Source organism: Populus alba, chromosome 7 (genome assembly GCF_005239225.2).
Source record: "Populus alba chromosome 7, ASM523922v2, whole genome shotgun sequence".
Classification (NCBI taxonomy): Eukaryota; Viridiplantae; Streptophyta; class Magnoliopsida; order Malpighiales; family Salicaceae; genus Populus; species Populus alba.
The window spans coordinates 7,812,702-7,834,064 of NC_133290.1; the positions used below are offsets into that span (position 1 = coordinate 7,812,702).

Below are 21,363 nucleotides of genomic sequence, written 5' to 3' on the forward strand. Positions count from 1 at the left end.
GATGTGGGAATATTTAAAGCGTATATATCATCAAGATAATACTGCAAGACGCTTTCAACTCGAACTTGAGATCAGCAACTTCAGTCAAGGTAATCTCTCGATTGAGCAATATTATTCTGGTTTTTTTAATCTATGGAGCGAATATTCTGGTATTATCTATTCTAAGGTGTCTAAGGAGGCCTTACCTAGTCTTCAAGCGGTTTATGAAGTTACTAAGCGAGATCAGTTTTTGATGAAACTAAGACCAGAATTTGAGATTGCCCGGGCTGGGTTGCTGAATAGAGATCCAGTTCCTTCTTTGGATGTCTGTCTAGGTGAATTATTGCGTGAAGAACAAAGAATGGCTACACAATCTGTAATAGGTGCATCCAAGGAGACATCTGAGGTTGTTAATGTTGCTTATGCTGCTCAAGGGAAGAATCGAGACAAAGGAACCATACAATGCTACAGCTGCAAAGAGTATGGGCATATTGCCCGTAATTGTGCCAAGAAATTCTGCAGTTATTGTAAGTGGAATGGACACATTATTAAAGAATGCCCTACACGTCCAGAAAATCGAAGAGCACAAGCTTTTCAAGCTGCTTTTGTAAACCATCAGATTCCTGGTTCTACTTCCACAACCACTGTGACTCTAGAAATGATACAACAAATGATTATCACTGCATTCTCTACACTTGGACTTCAGGGTCAAGGTAATACTGTCTCTTCTTCTTGGATTGTTGATTCTGGAGCATCCAATCATATGACTGGCTCATCTGATTTGTTATGTAATCTTCGGGAGTATAGTGGCACACAAAATATTCAGATTGCTAATGGTAGTAATCTCCCGATTACAGCTATTGGTGATATTGGACCTTCATTTCCTCATGTATTTGTTTCTCCCAGGCTAACTGCTAATTTAATTTCTGTTGGACAAATGGTGGATAATAACTGGGATGTGCATCTCTCTCGTAATGGTTGTCTTGTGCAGGATCTATCCGGGAAGGTGATCGCGAGGGGACCTAAAGTGGGAAGATTATTTCTGTTGCAATTTACTATTCCTAGAGCTTTGTCTTTAGCTTCTGTTATTGTTGAAAATAAGGCAGCAAATTGGCATAAACGATTGGGCCATCCAAATAATGTTATTTTATCTAATTTAATGAAGCGTGGTTTTCTTGGTCACAAAGATAAGGGTTCTCCTCATAGCTTGTCTTTTGATTGCTCTACTTGAAAACTAGGGAAAAGTAAAACTTTACCTTTCCCTACTTTTGGCAGTCGTGCTAATACATGTTTTGAGATTATACACTCTGATGTTTGGGGAATTGCTCCTGTTATTTCACATGCACAGTATAAATATTTTGTGACCTTCATTGATGATTATAGTCGTTTTACTTGGATCTATTTTTTGCGCACCAAAGCTGAGGTTTTCACTACTTTCCAAACCTTTCTAACTTATGTTGAGACACAATTCTCAACCTGCATTAAGGTGCTCCGGTCTGATAATGGTGGTGAATATATTTCACATGAATTTCATGCTCTCTTGCAACAGAAAGGTATTATTTCACAATGATCATGTCCTTATACCCCTCAACAGAATGGGATGGCTGAACGTAAAAATCATCACTTGCTGGATATGGTTCGTACATTGCTTTTAGAGTCTTCAGTTCCACCTAAATTTTGGGTGGAAGCTTTATCCACTGCAGTTTATTTGATTAATCGCCTGCCCTCTCAACAATTGAATTTTGATTCTCCTTACTATCATCTTTTCGGCAAGCATCCTGACTACCACAATTTACACACATTTGGTTGTGTTTGCTTTGTTCATTTGCCTTCTCATGAGCGTCATAAGCTTACAGCTCAGTCAGCAAGGTGTGCTTTTATGGGTTATAGTGCTGGTCAAAAAGGTTTTTTATGTTATGATGCTGTTACTAATCGTCTGCGCATATCAAGAAATGTGATTTTCTTTGAACATGAGTACTATTTTCAGCAACACGTACCTTGTTCCAATGGTGTTCAGCTTCCTACCTTTGATGATATCTCACCACCAATTCTACGGTATCAACCTGGTTTTGTTTATTCGCGAAGACAGCCCCCAGCATCACAAATTCTTCCTAATCCAGGTCCTGCCCCAGTTGCTCTACGGCGATCTTCCCGTATTTTTCGTCCTCCTGATCGATATAGTTTCTCTGCTATTTTAAATGATACTACAGTTCCTACCTCTTATTCTCAGGCAACTAAACATGCATGTTGAAAAAAAGCTATGCAAGAAGAACTTCAAGCTCTTGAGGAGAATCATACTTGGGATATTGTTCCATGTCCTACTGGTGTCAAACCCATTGGTTGTAAATGGGTATATTCCATTAAGTTGCAGTCTGATGGCTCACTTGACAGATATAAAGCAAGGTTGGTGGCACTTGGTAATCGTCAGGAGTATGGCATAAACTATGAAGAAACCTTTGCACCTGTGGTAAAAATGACAACCGTGCGACTTATTATAGCCATTACTGCTTCTAAGGGCTGGTCATTGCGGCAGATGGATGTTAAGAATGCTTTTTTGCATGGAGATCTGCAAGAAGAGATATATATGACTCCACCACCAGGGTTCTTTTCTACAGCATCTATTGATGTTTGCAAGCTAAAACGATCTCTCTATGGTCTGAAACAAGCCCCGCGTGCTTGGTTTGATAAGTTTCGCTCCACGCTTCTTGGCTTCTCCTTTGTCTAGAGTCAGTATGATTCCTCTTTGTTCCTTTACAAGACTACTAAAGGAATCGTCTTGCTCTTGGTATATGTTGATGATATCGTTATTACAGGGACTGATACTGCATTGATTTTTCAGCTTCAAGAACGCCTCCAGTCTTCTTTTCATATGAAGGACTTAGGTCCTCTACAGTATTTTTTAGGCCTTGAGGTGCATTCTACTACTACTGGTATTTTTCTACATCAGCATAAATACATCCAAGAGTTAATTGCTTTGGCTAGTCTTCAAGAAGGTCGTTCAGCTGATACTCCCTTGGAAGTGAATGTTAAATATCGTTGTGATGATGGTGATTTTCTATCTAATCCCTCTTTATATAGGCAACTGGTAGGGAGTCTGAACTATCTCACTATCACTCGTCCTGATATTTCCTTCGCTGTTCAACAAGTTAGCCAATTTATGCAAGCACCTACACACCTTCATCTAGCTGTTGTTCGTCGTATTGTTCACTATTTGCATGGCACTTCTGCTCGAGGACTTTTCTTCCCAGTGGGTTCTCCTATTCATTTGGTTGCATATAGTGATGCTGATTGGGCTAGTTGTTCTGACACTCGTCGTTCAATTACTGGGTGATGCATGTTTCTTGGTAACTCTCTTGTTTCTTGGAAAAGTAAGAAGCAAGATCGGGTGTCTAAGTCCTCCACTGAGTCTGAATATCGTGCTATGTCCTCTGCATGTTCTGAAATTATTTGGCTTCGGGGACTTTTAGGTGAGCTTAGATTTCCTCAAGTTGAGCCTACTTCACTTCATGCAGATAATACTAGTGCCATTCAGATTGCTGCTAACCCGGTATTTCATGAGCGTACTAAGCACATTGAAGTGGATTGTCATTCTATTCGTGAAGCATATGATACTCGTGTTATCTCTCTCCCACATATCTTTACTACTCTTCAGACTACCGATGTGTTCACTAAGGCTCTCTCCAAGCACCGGCATAACTTTCTTGTTGACAAATTGATGCTTCTTGATCATCCAACATCAATTTGAGGGGGGATATCAATGGCAGAAATTATGGGATTTATTTTATCATAATTACTGCATTAAACTGTATATATATTCCTACCTATATTAGAATATTAGCCGTTACTGTATTAGTTGTTTATATTTTCTTACCAAAACAGATTGTATAACAACTCTTATTTAATAGAAAGGATCCTGATTAAGAGGAGATTCAGCCATTTTACTCAAAATTGTTAATTTTTATGGCGTTTCAAGTTCTATTTAACATTTTAAGTCAAGTAATAGTGTATCAAATATGTTATCCATCAATCCCATTGCATGATGTAAATTAGACACTTGATCTTGTCTTGGTTGAACCTCATCGGTCATCATAGATTTCACATCATTTGAATAGATATATGTTCTCTTATGCAAGCTCCTCTTAATACTACCATTATACCTAAGTCTTGCTCTCAAGCTTTTAATGAAGCATGTTAGAAGCAAACTATATAAGAAGAGCTTTAGGCTCTTGAAGACAATCTCACATGTGATATTGTTCCTTATCTTGATATCATCAAACTTTTTAGCTGTAAATGGGCTTATACCATAAAGTTATGGTATGATGGTTCTATTGCAAAGAATAAAGCTTGTTTGGTGGTTTTTGGCATCATGTGCTTGATTTAAGAAGTCTTATTCTACTTTTTTTTTATTTTACTTTTATTTAGAGTTAGTTTGACTCCTCTCTTTCCCCAAACAATTTCTACTATGATACTTCTTGTATATATGAATGATATTGTTATTACAAGGTCTTATTTTTAGTTGACTAAGCAACTATAGAGACATCTTAACATTTCATTTTATATGAAAGATCTTGGTACCCTACAATATTTTCTTGGTCTTGATGTACACCATTGTCGAATTTACACACTTTTGCATCAATATAAGTACACTCAAAAGCTTCTCACTGTGGTTGATCTTCAATCCAGTAACTTGGTCCTTATTTAATGAAGGTCAACTTAAAGCTACAACAAGATGATGATGAGGTATTATATGATCCCTCGTTGTACCGGTAGCTAGTAAGGAGTTTGAATTATTTGATAATTAGTTGGCCTTATATTTCTTTTACTATACAACAAGTTACGCATTTTATGTAGGCTCCTCACCATTGTACTTACTTATAATATGACATATCTTTTATTATCTCAAATGTATTTATAGTCATGGATTATTTTTTTTCTACCGAGACTTCTTAACAGTTGATGAGTTTTAGTAATGGAGATTGAGTTAGTTTTCCCAATACTCATTATTCAGTTATTGATTGGTGCATGTTTCTTAGTGATGATTTTATTTCATAGAAGAGTAAGAAGTATGATCAAGTTTCTAAATCTTCAATTAAGTTTGAATATCATGCTATGTCATTCGCATGCTTTAAGATTGTTTTACTTTGGGGTCTATTAGGTGAATTTGATATTTCTCAACTTACTCTTTTTTTTTTTTATGCTGATACCATAAGTGCTATTCAAATTACTATCAATTTGGTCTTTTATGAGCATATCAAGCACATTGAAGTAGATTGTCATTCTATTAATTAAATACTTGATCAACATGTGATTACTTTCCCTTATATTTTCATTAAGTTCTAGACAATTGATATGTTTACTAGGACTTTATCTTGTTATCGACATCAATTCATTATTAATAAATTGATGCTTTGTGATCCACAAACATAAATTTTAGACAAGTTGTTAGTTGTGATATCTTGATTAAGAGAATTTTATCCAAGAAATTCATTAATAAGTAATTATTTGTATACATTTATCTTTACGGAGATATTGTAATTATAATCCAATAATGATTGTAAGATATAATTATATTAATAGTTGACTTAGTGAAAGACAATCATATCATTTTGACAAATAGTCTTAACATACTAAGATTAGCTCAAAATGCTAGCAACTAAAGAGCAAAATTAACAACCATCCTCGCACTCGGAATCTTCGAGTTTTAAATGGTTGTTTAGAAGTTATTTAAATTTCACAAACCAACTGAAAATCATGAAACCATATCCTCGTACTCCGAATCTTCGAAATTTAAATGGTTGTTTAGAAGTTATTTAAATTCCACAAACCAACTGAAAACCATAAAACCATATGGAGCTTTATTAAAATCTTCATAAATTTAATAATTTATTTTGTTTTTTCAATTGAATTCAAATGGTTGTTTCGAGATATCCTAAACCAATTTGAAAAAAAAAATCCTAAGCTAATATTTATAAATTTGAATCTAGAAAGCTACGTCAACACCTCATGTATTGTTGTTCATCATGAACAGTACCCAGAATTTGAGGCATTATTGTCCACCTCAAAAAACAAGATATAAAGCACTTTTGGTGTTTTATATGCTATGTGCATGGAACAAAAAGTTGTAGGTCCAAGTTGCCCCACTTCAACAGCAATCGGTCAAGGAATTGTCCCTTGTTTTGCCACATCTATCCATGAAGTTTCACCATCTTCGTTCTCTTTTTCCTATTCAAGCTTAAATTCCCAAACCATAAGAACAGGTTGGAATTTATATCAAAGAGTTGAGATAGGTGGCAAGTTGTCGTGGATGAGGAATATAAACCCACTTCAGAAAATAGCAAGAAAATTTGCCTTCGAAAGGTGGGGAGTGACACATGAACCAGCAGCATATTAAACACCACACCCCATTAATCACATTGTCACAGTCTCCCTCCCTCCTCTTGTGTCTCTCGTACAAAAACAAAGCATGAGTTCTTGCTAGTTAATCAAACTTCATCTTCCTTTCGGAAATGGCAGAGGAAGGACGTCATAGAAGCCACTCATGTTCACCAGCTGTAAGCACCAGCACACCAATAATGGCAACTCCTTTGAGAAAAGTGTGTAACAGAATTCTCGGGTTTGCCACTTCTTGCAGAAAGAATACAGCTCCTTATGGTAGAAGAATTTTCCATAGAGAAGTTGAACAAGATGAGTTCCAGTATGGAAACACTCACTGCCTCTCCTCTTACTACAGTGTTTTTGTAGTCCGCTTGGCTATAATGGTTTGTTTAATCTCTCTTTCTCTGTACTGCTGTATTCTTTACAAGTTTCACTACTGAATTATGAAAACTTCAATCAAATTTATTGATCAAGTAAGTAACTTAGCTGATAGATATGTATAATTCGATAACTTAAGAACATGAAAGTGAAAAGGAAATGGGATTCACTGCCTGTGTCAATTCGATAAGCCTTTTTCTTCCTAATTTCTGTTCATGCATTTGCTTCATATTCAATTTTTGTTTCTATTGTCTGATTATGGTGTAAGAAACTAGGATCTGGACAATCAGAGAAATTGCCTTTTAGCATGCAGAAACAGCTGTTTTGGTCAGTGAGTACATTATTAATTTTCTGTTAATGGCTTTATGCAGGCTATGTTAGCAATTTTGATTGGGCTGCTAACCATACTAACATGGCATTTCACTAGAAGCTATACAAAAAAGTCACTAGATACCTTGGCTTCTGGCCTTCGATATGAACTTCTACAGCGCCCCATATTAAGAATGTGGAACATTCTGAATTCCACAGCTGAGATAACTGCAGCCCAGGTTAAGCTATCAGAGTATGTAATCGGAAGGTACAGCAAGACAACCATTCAAGCCGAGCAAGTGGAGGTTGTTGTGTTTATGATGTTCTTAAAGTGCTATACCAAATCTGACAATAGAATTAATCTTTGAATTTTTTGGATATGTTTGTATTGACTTGATCTTTTCTTTTCTGGTCTTGACAGCTTTATGAAGTGATGAGGCATGTAACGTGGGCACTGTTTGCGAGTCGTAAAGCTCTCAATGCAATTACCATAAATTATAGAAATGGTTTTGTGCAGGCTTTCCACAGGGATCATAGGAGTAACAACACATTCTACATCTACTCTGATCTTAGGAACTACTCAATCAATGCCAAAGGGCCTTCTGATACAAACATGTTCTCATCGCATCAAGCATGGAATGATCAATCCATCCACAGCAACTCTTCTGCAATTTGGTATCGTGAACCACTTGATCCTACCTCAGGCGAAAAGATAGGAAAAGCAAGTCCAATTCCACCAGACGATCTTATCAACATTGCAGGCCTTTCACAAGTACCTGACGGTGTGGCTTCATGGCATGTGGCAGTAAGCAAGTACACAGATTCACCACTGCTTTCAGCAGCATTGCCTGTGTGGGATGCTTACAATAAAAGCATTGTGGCCGTCGTAGGTGTTACTACTGCTCTCTACAGTGTAGGCCAATTGATGAGAGAGCTTGTTGAGGTCCATAGTGGATACATATATTTGACCTCTCAAGAGGGTTTCTTACTGGCTACTTCCACGAACGCTCCTCTCTTGACAAATTCAACAAGGCCCAATCTTATAATGGCTGTCGATACTGAGGAACCCACTATAAGAATGGGAGCTCGATGGTTGGAGAGAGTCTATGGAAACAAGTTTCCTCCAGGTCACGTTGTTCATGTGGAAAATGCAAAACTTGGCAAGCAGCAATGTTACATCGACTCGTTTTTTCTAAATCTGAAGAGACTCCCTATAGTAAGTGTCGAACCTTCTCTCTAACTTTCCCCAAGACTAAAAAGTTTTATCCAGCATCGCTTAAACTTGGATGTTACAGAATTGCATTTCTATAAATTCCCCGGTTATGCCCAAGTAGAATGACAAAATGACTCGAAAGGATCTAGTTTATTTTATTTAGTTTTTAGTTATTAATTGTCTAAGCATTTAGCAAGCTTCTGCAACTCTGTATAGGTGGGGGTGATCATCATTCCAAGAAGATATATAATGGGAAAGGTTGATGAGAGAGCATTCAAAACGTTGGTTATACTCATTTCTGCATCCATATGTATCCTAGTCATCGGATGTGTCTTCATTTTGATTCTCACAAATGGAGTATCAAAGGAGATGAAACTAAGGGCAGAACTGATAAGCCATCTTGATGCAAGGAGAAGGGCAGAGGCATCAAACAACTACAAAAGCCAGTTTCTGGCAAACATGAGGTGTGTTACTCTGTATCTTTATATTAATATATGTTTGTGAGCTTTAATATTCAATTAGGCTTGCAAATTTGTATCAGCGACAGAGAGTTTTGAGTACCCCTAAGATCTTTTCTTTTTCCTGTTCTTGAGCCTTAACGGAAGTAAATATTCATTTCATTTTTGTACAACAGTCACGAATTGAGGACTCCTATGGCTGCAGTGATTGGGCTGCTGGACATTCTTATCTGTGATGATTGCCTCACGAATGAACAATATGCAAATGTTACACAGATCAGAAAATGTTCCACGGCTCTACTCCGGCTTCTTAACAACATATTGGATCTGAGCAAGGTGAGATGCTAAAAATAGCCTAGCAATTGTAAACAGTTGTAACAATTACAAAGATTTCAAAACCAACACAAACCAGAACGTCCAAGGCTGCAGTAAGTCACAGGATGTCCTTTTCTTGAACCATTTCGAAATTGGTTTTATAGGTTGAATCTGGAAAATTGGTTTTGGAAGATGCTGAGTTTGACTTGGGAAGAGAACTTGAAGGACTTATTGACATGTTCTCTGTTCAGTGCATTAACCACAATGTCGAGGCTGTTTTGGATCTCTCCGGTACGTGTGGTGCATTGAATGTCAAGTATCAACATATGATCATTATCTGTTTCTGATGTCCATTGCTACTTGCATTTCCTGCATGCAGATGAGATGCCGAAATTAGTACGAGGAGACTCCGCCAGAGTTGTTCAAATATTTGCAAATCTGATAAGCAATTCTATAAAGTTTACGACAAGTAAGTCCAACACTTGCAGTGCCAACTTACTTAGATTTTAGTATGCATACCTGTAATAGAATTAGAGACAAAATTCATCTCTACATGAACAAAAAGCATTGTGTAGTCAACTTCTTCTTGCATACCTAACTCTTCAAAATGAATTTCAGCGGGTCACATTATTCTGCGTGGTTGGTGTGAGAACTTGAATAATACTTACAATGACACACAGTTTCATCTCGATCAGAAGAAAATGCGTTGTGCAATTAAGCCAAAACTTAGGCAGCAGGGGAATCATCTGAAGAAGGCCTGTAAGAAGGAAAACAAAATGATTCTTTGGTTTGAAATTGATGACACAGGCTGTGGTATGAACCTCAAAAAATGTCTGAAACCGCATAAAATATCTTCCATCTCTATAGCATTTGTAACAGTTTTTTTCTTTTTCTTTTTTTCCCATCTGCAGGAATTGATCCAAGCAAATGGGAGTCTGTATTCGAAAGCTTTGAACAAGCTGATCCATCAACAACTCGACTGTAAGTAGATGAAACAAGTTTCACTGGCCACAACTCGCTTGATTCATCCATTGAATATCACAATTACAAAATATGCTATAAGATCTAGAAAAAAGGCAATGCGTTGTTCACTCTACCTCCTGGTTCAGATCCACTAGTTTTACCAGTTAATCTGTGTAGAAGTTGATGCTTGATAGTTGAAGTGCAAAAGCAAGCATGTGAATATATCAAGCAAATTTAAGATCCTGAACAGAAATTCTTGGTTTTTTAACAATTGTCTATTTCAGGCATGGAGGCACTGGTCTTGGACTGTGCATAGTTAGAACTTTGGTGAGTAAACTCCACACTCATATAAGATTCCTAACCACTAAACAGAAAATCAAATGAGAGATTACCTCACTATGCAAAGTTTATCTTTAGACTATCAGCTGCATGCCCTAAACCTTAATCAGATACTGCAGTTCAGCTATTAAATAATATCTTGCTGAATTTGTGAAGAGAAGCAGCAGCAGCAGCATCATAATCCTTTTTTATGCTTCCTAGTCTACAACCGCTTACTGACGTTTTCCTAGCTGTTGGCGAGGACAGGTTAACAAGATGGGTGGAGAAATAAAGGTTGTGAAGAAGAATGGACCTGGAACTCTAATGCGACTATACTTGCTTCTCAAGACACCTGCAGACGGTGCAGACCTACACTGCCAAGTAGATTTTTCAAGTCACAATGCCGTGGTGAGTAAAATTACCTGTGTTATTCATAAACAAATCACAAGCTTCCTCGTTGTCTATGTATTTCTGTTGGCTAAATTATTAGCTTCGTGTGCGGTCGAAACAACATCAAAATATGCAGGTTTTAAGGGCTAAAAACAGCTCTGTAATTTTCTGCAGAAGAGAGAAATCAAACACTGTAACTTCTTTTTCTTTTTTCCCTTGCACACACCAAGAACATTCAAACATATATAACCTCCACCTTCTTTCCTCCATCATTTTTCATTCTTTTCATTCACCACTAGAGGCACATTAATAGGTTTGCAGCCAAACATTCGGGATGTTTTTAGAACTGTTTCAACAGACTTCTTTTTTGATAAATGAAGACACCTTCATCATTTTGGTAAACCTTAATACCTAAAAAATGATGTGACAGCCCAATATCATCATCATATATTTTCTCATAGTTTCTTTTTTAAAGTTTTCATCCATCTTCCATTACTGCTTGTAATTACAAAATCATCAACATATAATGCAACAATAAGAATATCATTCTCTTGTTTTTTCACATACAAAGTATAATGAGTGCTCTAACAGTATCTAAATGAGTTATCGGAGGCATTGAAATCAATTTCAGGTGGTTGAGAATAATTCTTAGCTACTAGTCATGGCTTGTTCTTTTGCACAAAACTATCTTGATTATGTTTTACCTTCTAAATTTATTTTACACCAATCACTTTTTTGTCTTTTGACCTATCAACCAATATACAAGTTTTGTTCTGTTCAATCATCTCTATTTCTTTCTCCTTGCTTGCTTCTTCAAAATTCTTTAGTTCAACCACACAAAAGTTACACTTTGTATACCTTTCATGTAAACTTTTCATCTTCTTTGAAATTAAGCTAGAAGATGACAATACACTTGTTCTAGGTGATACTTTTCTTCTTTTTCTTCTTCTTTTGAACTGATTTTTTGCTTCAAGTCACAAGTTAGAATCACTATCACCTTTAGTTTTTTTTCTTTTTCCAAAATTCACTTTGCTTTTTCATCAAATAACACATTTATGTTGATAAGAACTTTCTTATTTTTTAGATTATATAGCTTGTAGCTCTTTGACATAAAGCTATAGCTAAAAAAGATCCATTTAACACTAGCTTCTTTCAACTTATATCTTTTCTCTTTTGGAATCTAAGAATAACAGGTTTAGATGATTCACCAAAGGCTTCCTTGTATTCCAAGCTTAAAATGGTGTATGATTATTTAAGGTTTTTGTTAAACACCTATTGATTAAATAAATTGTTGTATTTACAACTTCAACCTAAAACTTCTTAGAAGGCTCTTCTCGAACAATATAGATTTGATCATTTACATTAGTATTTGATTTTTCCTCTTAGATACTCTATTTTGTTGTAGAGTATAACCAATTATTATCTACCTTTACACACCTTTATTTTAAAAAAAAACTTCTCAAATTCACTTAAAATATATCATTTCCATGATCACTTCCCAAAACTTTTTTATCTTTCTACTATTTTACTTTTCAATAAGTGCTTTAAATTTCTTGAATATGCTGAAAACTTTAGATTTATGCCTTATAAAGTACACCTAATTCATTCAACTTTAATCATCAATAAAAAGGATGAAATACATATTTAGTGAATTTAAAGGAGTTTGCATAGGACCAAATGTATCCGTATTCACTAGCTCAAGCTTTTCTTTGGCTTTCCAGGCTGCTTCTTTAAGAAAAAGGTTATCGATGATGTTTTCCAAGTGCACAACCTTCCCAAACATCATCCTTCTCTTCAATAAATGAAAGCCTATGCACCATATTTTTTGGTTGAAGTAACTTAAGGCTACTGAAGTTTAAATGACCAAGCCTTATATGCCAAAGTCATGAGTCATCTTCTCTTTTCATGTTCATTGTCCCAATATTTATATGTTTCAAGTCAAGAGGAAAACACATTTTCGCAATCTTAACTCATGCTAATACTTGTCTCAACACACCTTTGTCATAAATGATGCGGTAATCATCTTCAAAATGCAATGCCTACCCATGCTTTATAAGTTATCCAAAACTTAATAGATTCCGATCAACTTATGGAACATGCAATCTAATCAGAACTCTCTCTATATTCTTTCTATCAAGAATTTCTTCCTCATGTATTCTCATTTGATTTTTAAGTTTCATCAACCTATTAGAAAACTCTTCTACTAATTCATTCTCATTCAATTTCAAATTCCCAAGTTCTTTTGACTTTGCATTTACATAACCCTTACCTTCACATGTACCTTCATATTCCTTTCGTAGAATCTCCCATGCCTGCTTTGCTTGAGTGTAACTTGTGACTTTTGGAAAGATAGGATCATCTACCCCTCTCTAAATTAATCCAAGAGCTCCAACATTTCCACTCCTTCTATCCTTTGACAATTTGTGATATCATACAGATAAATTGAAAAACAAAAATGCTTTCACCCGGGAATTACCAAATCGTGTGTGCTCATATTATTTAACTGTAACTGCAGGTGCTGGTGGCACTATATGGCAGCATGGGCAGAGTTATTATGTCCCAGTGGTTGCGTGAAATCGGATTGACCACCTTAGGAGTGTCTGAGTGGAATGAGCTGACACGAGTTCTTCGGAAACTCTTTCATGCCAGAAGACGTGAGAATGGCTTTGATGTTCAGTGTTCTTTGAATGAACCACTAAAATCTGAAGTGCTTAATATTGAAGACATGAAGGACCTATTCATCATAGTTGTTGACGTTGGATTACTTGACTTGAGCACAGATATATGGAAGGAACAAATTAACTTCCTCGATAATTTCTCTGGAAAAGCCAAATTTGCGTGGATGCTCAATCATGATACTTCAAATGCAATAAAGATGGAGCTTCGCAAGAAGGGGCATTTGCTGATGGTTAATAAACCACTTTACAAGGCCAAAATGATTCACATTTTGGAAACTGTCATAAAGGAGAAAGATCTTGAGTATCAAAAGACAAGTTCGAGTGCTGCAAGAGCTATGGAAAAGGACGGTGACCTGCATGAATGCCTTGAGATTGATTCCACCCATTTTGACACTACCAGCTCTGAAGAATCAGATACAGCTGAAATGGGTGGTTCCAATTCTCCAAGCACATTTCATCTCAGAGATGTAAGAAAGGAAAGAGAAGAGATCGCATGTCAATCACAGTGTCAAACATTTAAGTGCTTAATTGAATTGACTGGTGTTGATGCTGAAGCAAGAGGAGATCCAGGTCAGAATATGCCCAATTTACAAGGCACCCAATATGGAAATGAGATGCTAGTCTGCAAAAAGCAAGTGCCCTTCTCAACCGCAACTCGAAATGAAAGCTCTAAACACGATGAACGAAACTCAGAAACCAGTAGTCATAAAGAACAAGGCAATTCATATTCAAACAAAGCTGGGAATCAACAAAAGGCTCTTGATGGCTTACGGATTCTGCTTGCGGAAGATACTCCTGTTCTTCAGAGAGTTGCAACCATCATGCTCGAAAAAATGGGGGCTAAAGTTATTACTGTCGGAGATGGACTACAAGCAGTAGAAGCTCTAAATTGCAGTTTGAGTGAAAAAGATTGTAGAAGGGAATCCCCTGGAAATGATGGACATGCAGGTTTACAAACTGAAATTCAGGAATCCCAGTCATATGACTTGATCCTAATGGACTGTCAGGTAAGAATGCTAGCAGAGAGTGCTAATATCTCCCGTCTAACATTGATCATGATGTGCTTCAATCTAGTCTATAAACTAATGCTGGTTGATTTTGTGACCAGATGCCAAAGATGGATGGTTATGAAGCAACAAAAGCAATCAGGAAATCAGAAACTGGAACTGACTTGCACATTCCTATTGTTGCATTGACAGCTCACGCTATGTCGTCAGATGAAGCCAAATGCTTGGAGGTTGGCATGGATGCTTATCTAACAAAGCCAATTGACTACAAGTTGATGGTTTCCACCATTCTATCACTCACCAGAAGAAAAGCCTAACCCTTCTTGTCAAATGCCGAACAAAAGCTAATTACAGAATGGCAGCACAATAAAAACAAGTCAAATGTGGAAGTAATACCCATGGATTTTCTTTCGTTTTCAAGTAGTTTGCTATATCATGGAAGTTGTAACTCGTGGATTTTAGGTCCTTCATTTTGTATAGCTTGAAAGTTACTGAGCTGAGAATTCGGGGAAAAAAGCTACTTTTGTTGTCAATGAGATCCATCAATCGATCCTCGTCCACCTTTTCCTCAAAAAACTTTAGTAAATACATTTGCTCTTCGGCTGGGAGCAGTCAAAACTTGGTGCAGAGGAATAGCTAGGAGCACCTCTCATTGTTGTCATAACTCTGCTCCGGTCTAAGATCAATCAGTTCGACAATTCAAAGAGATAGGTGATGTCCTTCCGCTATACATCAATGATGATTTTCTTTCTTTGCCTCCAATCAAGTATAAACGCTTTGATTTTGGGAAATATCCATTGATCTAAAGATCCATTAGGCATGCATCCATAAACAAGAAGCCTATGAAATTTATCAGAACTAAAACTGGCAACTCTTACCAAGTTAACATGGTGAACGAAGCCAATAGCCTCAACCTTAGTGAGGAACGATGATTTCTTGACCTGTCCTCTTGACAAGGGAATTCATTGCACACATTTTTCTAGTTGTTCTTGCTTTATTTTAGAATATTTTGTGTGCTTCTTAGTGAGTTTCTTTAGGGTTTTAGGTGTCTTTTGAGATTTATTTTTTTCTTGAGGATTCAATGTGTTTTCCAGGTAATTAACTACCAGAGTAAGCTAAACTGAGATCACAAACAATGAGCTAAAATTAGAATTCAAAATCTGGTTGGTATGTTCCAGTCAAACATGAGCACTGACTGGTTTTTAGGTTATAACTGAAGTTATACAACTCAGTTTCATGTGTTCTTAAATTTTATGAAGGCTTGAGATATAGATCTACAATTCATACGTAGAGAAAAGAACCTAGTTTTACTGTTTTGAAGCTCAAAAATGAATCAAAATACATAATCTGAAACAGTCCAAGAATCTTTGTAGTCTAGACATTATCTTGGTTTTTGGACCTTATCTAGAGCTTCAGATTTCAAAAAAAAAAATTGCAATACCAGTTGAGTTGGAAAGAAAACATGATTCTCTACAATATTTTATGAAATAGAGAACTCGCAATTCACACGTAATGAACTTGTATAATCTTTAAAGGTTTAACCATTCCTAATTAATTTCAACAAGTTTAGAATTTTCATAAAAATATAGGAAGTTTGCTAGTAAAATAATTTATTGATACTTGAGAGAGATTAATGATCACATTAGTAAAAACCCAATTACCAACAATAAAAATAAAATTTTAATAGGATTAACTCAATTAAGAAGTTCGCATAGAAATAGTTAGATATGCTTTATCTTAATTTGAACCTATTTATTTATTTGGTTGTTTGCTTTTGTACATTTTTTTTTTAGTCTAATAAACTTTAATATTCAATTTGTCAAATTGAGGTGAATTAATAATTTTTTGTATTGATTGATAACTTTTTTAATTTCTCATGAGATAATATTCTATTTATTCACTTTATTATTTATTACGATTTGTGCAGTTGTGATTTTGACCAACACCTATATGATAGAGTCATTTCATTGTATTTTTTGTGTCCTCAACTAGAATCCCTTCAAAAATTGAGGCAAATCCTCCCTTCCATGTGGGTAGTCCTGTAGATGATCTAAATATGTATTTGGTATTGTAGTGCAATGCTTTTAAAAAATAATTCACTTGAAAACATATCAAAATAATATTTTTTTTATTTTTTAATTTCTGACATTAGCATATCAAAATCATCTAAAAGCAACCTTTAAAGATATTTTGGACATTTTAATGTGCTTTTTAATTGTTTATTATTTTTTTATATTTGATCAAATATCAAATTGCCCCTTAGTAGACATTATAATATCGAAAGAATCATTGTGAAAATATGAAAATGCCCCTTAACACTAGTTTTAAATATTTTTTTTCCAAAGATATTTTGGTTGTTTTACAATGCAATTGAGATATGAAAAGACTTATTTATTCTCGATCAATTTGGTAATCACTAATGGGCTTTGTGAAATGACCTTAATATCCTTAATAACTAGTGTTAAGATTTTCAGGTGAAAGAAAAAAAAATTATTACTACACTATTATAGTTAACAATGTGAGTGAATTTAGAGCTATAGTGTTTTCCAAAAATCAATTAGTTTCTTTTAATTAGTATGACCAGTTGTTATTGAATTTTTTTAAGCTAATTATATTGATCCTGAAATATGCATAAAAAACTCAAAATAAATTTTTTTAAATTTTTTTAGAATATGTCTAATTAGTTTTTACTAAATCTTCTTAATCAAATTTAATATAATTATTTAAAAAAGATAATTGAATAATCATTTAACATTATCTTGTTATCACTACATAGTAGTGTAGTTGCCGAACATGGTTTTACCTAAAATTAAAATCAAGTCACTAGGTCATTGATCCAAGTTGCAGGTTCTCGGTTTTGTTTTTTTATATCCAAAATGACCATGTTTAAGTTTGTATTAAAAAATATTATTGGTTTTTTAATGGGATGGATTTTGATTAAGTTTAGCCATGTCAATTAAATCACGGGTCAATCCATGGAATCAACTAGGTTACTTACATTAATATCAAAATTGATTTAAAATATAATTCGATTTGAATATAGTTACAGGTCATGGGTTTATTGAGTCAATTTATCGTGTTGAACCAAGTTTAATAACTAGTAGTTTCCATATAATCACTATTGTGTATCTAGTTTTTGTGTTGATTATTATGTAGCCTCTGATTGAAAATCATGGTTCACTTGTGGAACAATTACAAAGGTGTCTGTGTGTGTCTACATAAAATGATACAATCTTGTGATATTGTGTTTTCGCCTAAAAAAAAAAGAGAAATAGGATAAAGAAGAAGAAGAAGCAGAAGAGGTATCCACTATATATCCATAGATTTTTTTTTTTTTATTTTTAAACGTAATGAAGATCAATTTCAGTATTATTTTTAAAAAATGAAAATAATATTAGAAAATCCAACATTTGTGAAAAAAGAAAAGAAGAAAATATTCATGCAATTATCAACCAAATGCGTTATCACTCTAGACAATTATTAGCAGAAAAGGACACGAATGAAAACAAAATCTTAAAGGAAATTATAAGACAATTATAACAAACCTTAAGGGTCACTATAAAAATAACAGCTCTCTAACATCCGCCAAATCTGCAAATTATTGATGGAGAGAGGCTCAACGGCTAGTACGTAAAACGGTAACCTCAACGGTCGAAAAATTCAAAAGTCTATCTCCCCACCATCCCCTCTAAAAATCCCAATCTTCTCTTCATTTCTCTCTACGTCTCTCTCGCCCTCCCTCTCTCTTCTTATCTCCGCAAGAGACGTCACTTCGATTTACCAAAACAGACCATAAGAAGGAACAAAAGGAAGAAAAAGGATCCTTAGGTTTTTTCAATATGATGCAAGAAATGTGGAATGCACCACCTGGTTTTAGACCAACAAAATCTGCACCAACTTCACCAGCAAAGCCGCTTGGTGTTTCAAGAACTCGCTCTGAGTCATTTCATGCCATCCACAAAGTCCCTGTTGGTGACTCTCCTTATGTTAGAGCCAAAAATGTTCAGGTGAATTAGTTGCGCATCTTTTGGTCTTCAAATTGATTGGAATGTGTTGTTCTTTTGGTTTCGATAGGTGTTTGGCAGATTTTATTGATGGGTTTTGATTGTTTCAATGTTTTGTTTTGATTAGTTGGTTGATAAAGATCCAGAGAAGGCAATACCTCTATTTTGGGCGGCAATAAATGCTGGGGATAGAGTGGATAGTGCATTGAAAGATATGGCTATTGTTATGAAGCAACAGAACAGGGCTGATGAAGCAATTGAGGCTATCAAATCTTTACGACATCGGTGTTCAGATCAAGCCCAAGAGTCTCTCGATAACATTCTTCTTGATCTTTACAAGGTCTCTTACTTTAACTAATTCCACTCTGTACAATTTGGTATTTTTGTAGCACAGCAAGTACTTATTTAGTTTGATTTCCATTCTTTTAGAGATGTGGACGATTGGATGACCAAATAGCATTGTTGAAGCACAAGCTATACATGATTCAACAAGGGTTAGCTTTCAATGGAAAAAGAACAAAGACTGCAAGGTCTCAAGGGAAGAAATTTCAGGTTTCTGTAGAGCAAGAAGCAACTAGGTTATTGGTAAGAGAGCGATGTCTTGCTTCTTTGGCTCTCTGTAGTCTCTGAAATGTTATGGTACTTGTGTACTTATTTGGTCGATTCTTTGTTTCAGGGGAACTTGGGATGGGCATTGATGCAACAAAACAATTACATTGAAGCAGAAGATGCCTATAGAAGGGCACTTGCTATTGCACCTGACAACAACAAGATGTGCAATCTTGGGATTTGTTTGATGAAACAGGGGAGAATTAATGAGGCTAAAGAGACATTGCGCAGAGTAAAACCAGCAGTGGCTGATGGGCCACGAGGTGTAGATTCACATCTCAAAGCCTATGAAAGGGCACAGCAGATGCTCAATGACCTTGAATCTGAGATGATGAACATAGGAGGCGATCGGGTTGAGCAAAGTAGGCTCTTTGATGCATTTCTTGGTTCTTCATCAATTTGGCAGCCTCAGCCTTGTAAGGATCATCATAGTGTCTTGCCAACAACCAATGCCAAATCTTCTCATGATGATTTCTCCGATGAGAATGTCGATTCCAATATAGTAGCAAATTGTGCCCAGGTGGTGCTTCCTCAACGGAAAACTATCAAACAGCTCACTGCTCCTCCTTTAGGGAATTTATGGAATGTTGATGCACCTCCATTCTATTCCTCCAAATTGGTAAAGGAGCCAATTAAGGAACCAATTGGGTATCAATTCCATGATAAACTTAAGAGGACAAGGTCAGGAAATGCTGCTAGTTCAAACAGAAAGATTGAAATGGGGTTGTTCACCGCACCATCTGTGGAACCAGAAAACCCAGAAACAAAGACGAGGAGACTATCAGATGAAACAGAAGACAAGGTGTCACAGTTGTTGCCAGATAATGATGACTTTGAAGAAGCCATCCTTGCAGCCGTTCTAGGTCCTGCAAGAAATGCAGGGAAAACAGCAGGGAAGGTAGTTGAAACTGCAAATTCTGGGACCTTTCAGCAGAAGAAGATGGAAAAGCGACTCAAGGTTTTCCAGGACATCACCCTCTCTCTCAGCCCAAGAGCCTGACTTAACTTAGTTACCAGCCTTAACTAATTTAAACTTAAAAGAGTTGATACTTTAAATCTAGGATGGAGGAGATAAACTTGTTCTCCTTGACCCTGCTCCTCTTCAGAGGAAGGAGTTACGCAGTGCGGTAGTGGGGTGGAATTAGCAAGCAAGATTTTTTATGGGTTTTTCACTACACACTTTATCTATTTATTTCATTTATTGTCAGCCTCTTGAATAAGGCGCATGTTAACCTGATAATAAGTCAATGTCACATCTCATGTAGTTCTATCCTATGAAAAAGAAGATGGTGATTGATTCATTCCCCCTTGCAGTTTGCTCCTTTACTTGTCAAAAAATGGACGACTTCTGAGTTTGGCATGCCTAAATTTGGAAGATCATCCCACTGCTTCATATATAATATATAAACTATGGCAAAATACAGTGTTCATTGCTAAAATATCCGATTGCTTTCCTATATGAATTCGGTTCATGGGAGATATTGCTTTCCTAAATTTGGAAGATCCCACTGCTTCATATAGAAATTGCATGTTGCATGTTCAGAGATCAGATTAAGTTAGCGGACACAAAATAATAGCTCCAAGGCATAGGCATATGGGATGGACAATGGAGAGAGAGAATTCATAAACTCTAGAAAACAATAGTTCATATGCAATTTCAGTCAGGATGAAAGTTCCACTTCAATGAAGACTTTCTGAACTTATTAATTTAAAATTTTAATTTCAGATTACAATCTTTTTTTTTTTTTGGAAATGATCTTTAAGTCCGAACATGACTCCTTCATATTCTTCACTCTTTAATTGATTTCATAAAAGTAACTTGGGATGACTCCAGTTGCAGCAGCTATGGCGACTCCACTCCCACAACGCTTTATGCTATCAAGGTACTGTTCTTTGTAATTGCTTTGAGACCTGAGGAAGGTAGAGTAAAAGCCCAGCTCCGATAACTTTTTGTGTGATGCCGCATAATCTGCGAAGAATGCATCATCATCCTGCCATTTGACCAAAAACTCTCAATTAGCAGCTGAATCAGGACTTCGATAATTGATCTCCATCTACGAAGAACACATCAAATGGAAACTATTAATGGCGAATGACATGCAATGGAAAACTGAGGAAATTCGTTAGGCGGCTTCCAAAATATGTGACGGCAAGGTAACAACACAACATGGAGAGTTTGTAGATCTTTCAAGTTCCTGAGAATATATGTCACCGACCTGATTCCATAAGCACGTAAACAAAGTTTCTCTCCATGTTACTTGTATGTACGAACCCAAACGTACATTTATGTGTTAACTCAATCAGAGTTTTACCCAACATATTATAAATAATTTTATAATATAAATTAACATCTAATACAATTCTTAT

General features: G+C 35.8%; 2 protein-coding genes across 3 annotated transcripts; both read left to right on the plus strand.

Annotated features, from left to right (window-relative positions):
- Nucleotides 1-6,106: 6,106 nt before the first annotated feature.
- On the plus strand, nucleotides 6,107-14,916 carry LOC118030530 (histidine kinase 1). Of its 2 annotated transcripts, none has more exons than XM_035034664.2 (13): nucleotides 6,107-6,737; nucleotides 7,104-7,349; nucleotides 7,463-8,257; nucleotides 8,471-8,718; nucleotides 8,889-9,048; nucleotides 9,192-9,318; nucleotides 9,407-9,496; nucleotides 9,646-9,840; nucleotides 9,939-10,008; nucleotides 10,275-10,317; nucleotides 10,576-10,716; nucleotides 13,214-14,383; nucleotides 14,485-14,916. In XM_035034664.2, the coding sequence occupies exons 1-13, from the start codon at nucleotides 6,486-6,488 to the stop codon at nucleotides 14,698-14,700; spliced, it is 3,753 nt and encodes a 1,250-aa protein (XP_034890555.1). In that variant the 5' UTR covers nucleotides 6,107-6,485; the 3' UTR covers nucleotides 14,701-14,916. The 2 variants fall into 2 exon arrangements, with proteins under 2 accessions (XP_034890555.1, XP_034890556.1); XM_035034665.2 differs by having other exon boundaries at nucleotides 7,104-7,346.
- A 3,172-nt stretch (nucleotides 14,917-18,088) lies between these two features.
- On the plus strand, nucleotides 18,089-20,297 carry LOC118030531 (protein POLLENLESS 3-LIKE 2). The gene is made up of 4 exons (XM_035034666.2): nucleotides 18,089-18,390; nucleotides 18,515-18,727; nucleotides 18,817-18,972; nucleotides 19,064-20,297. Exons 1-4 carry the CDS (start codon nucleotides 18,223-18,225, stop codon nucleotides 19,994-19,996), a joined length of 1,470 nt encoding a protein of 489 aa, XP_034890557.1. The 5' UTR covers nucleotides 18,089-18,222; the 3' UTR covers nucleotides 19,997-20,297.
- Nucleotides 20,298-21,363: the final 1,066 nt, after the last annotated feature.

Excerpts from the sequence above, each read along its gene's own strand:
- LOC118030530 (XM_035034664.2), top strand. The coding sequence starts at position 6,486 with ATGGCAGAGGAAGGACGTCATAGAAGCCACTCATGTTCACCAGCTGTA. Across the intron at positions 9,841-9,938 it reads AATTGATGACACAGGCTGTG|GAATTGATCCAAGCAAATGG; the intron begins GTATGAACCTCA and ends TCCCATCTGCAG. Across the intron at positions 14,384-14,484 it reads TGATCCTAATGGACTGTCAG|ATGCCAAAGATGGATGGTTA; the intron begins GTAAGAATGCTA and ends TTTTGTGACCAG.
- LOC118030531 (XM_035034666.2), top strand. The coding sequence starts at position 18,223 with ATGATGCAAGAAATGTGGAATGCACCACCTGGTTTTAGACCAACAAAA. Across the intron at positions 18,391-18,514 it reads TTAGAGCCAAAAATGTTCAG|TTGGTTGATAAAGATCCAGA; the intron begins GTGAATTAGTTG and ends TGTTTTGATTAG. Across the intron at positions 18,973-19,063 it reads AAGAAGCAACTAGGTTATTG|GGGAACTTGGGATGGGCATT; the intron begins GTAAGAGAGCGA and ends TCTTTGTTTCAG.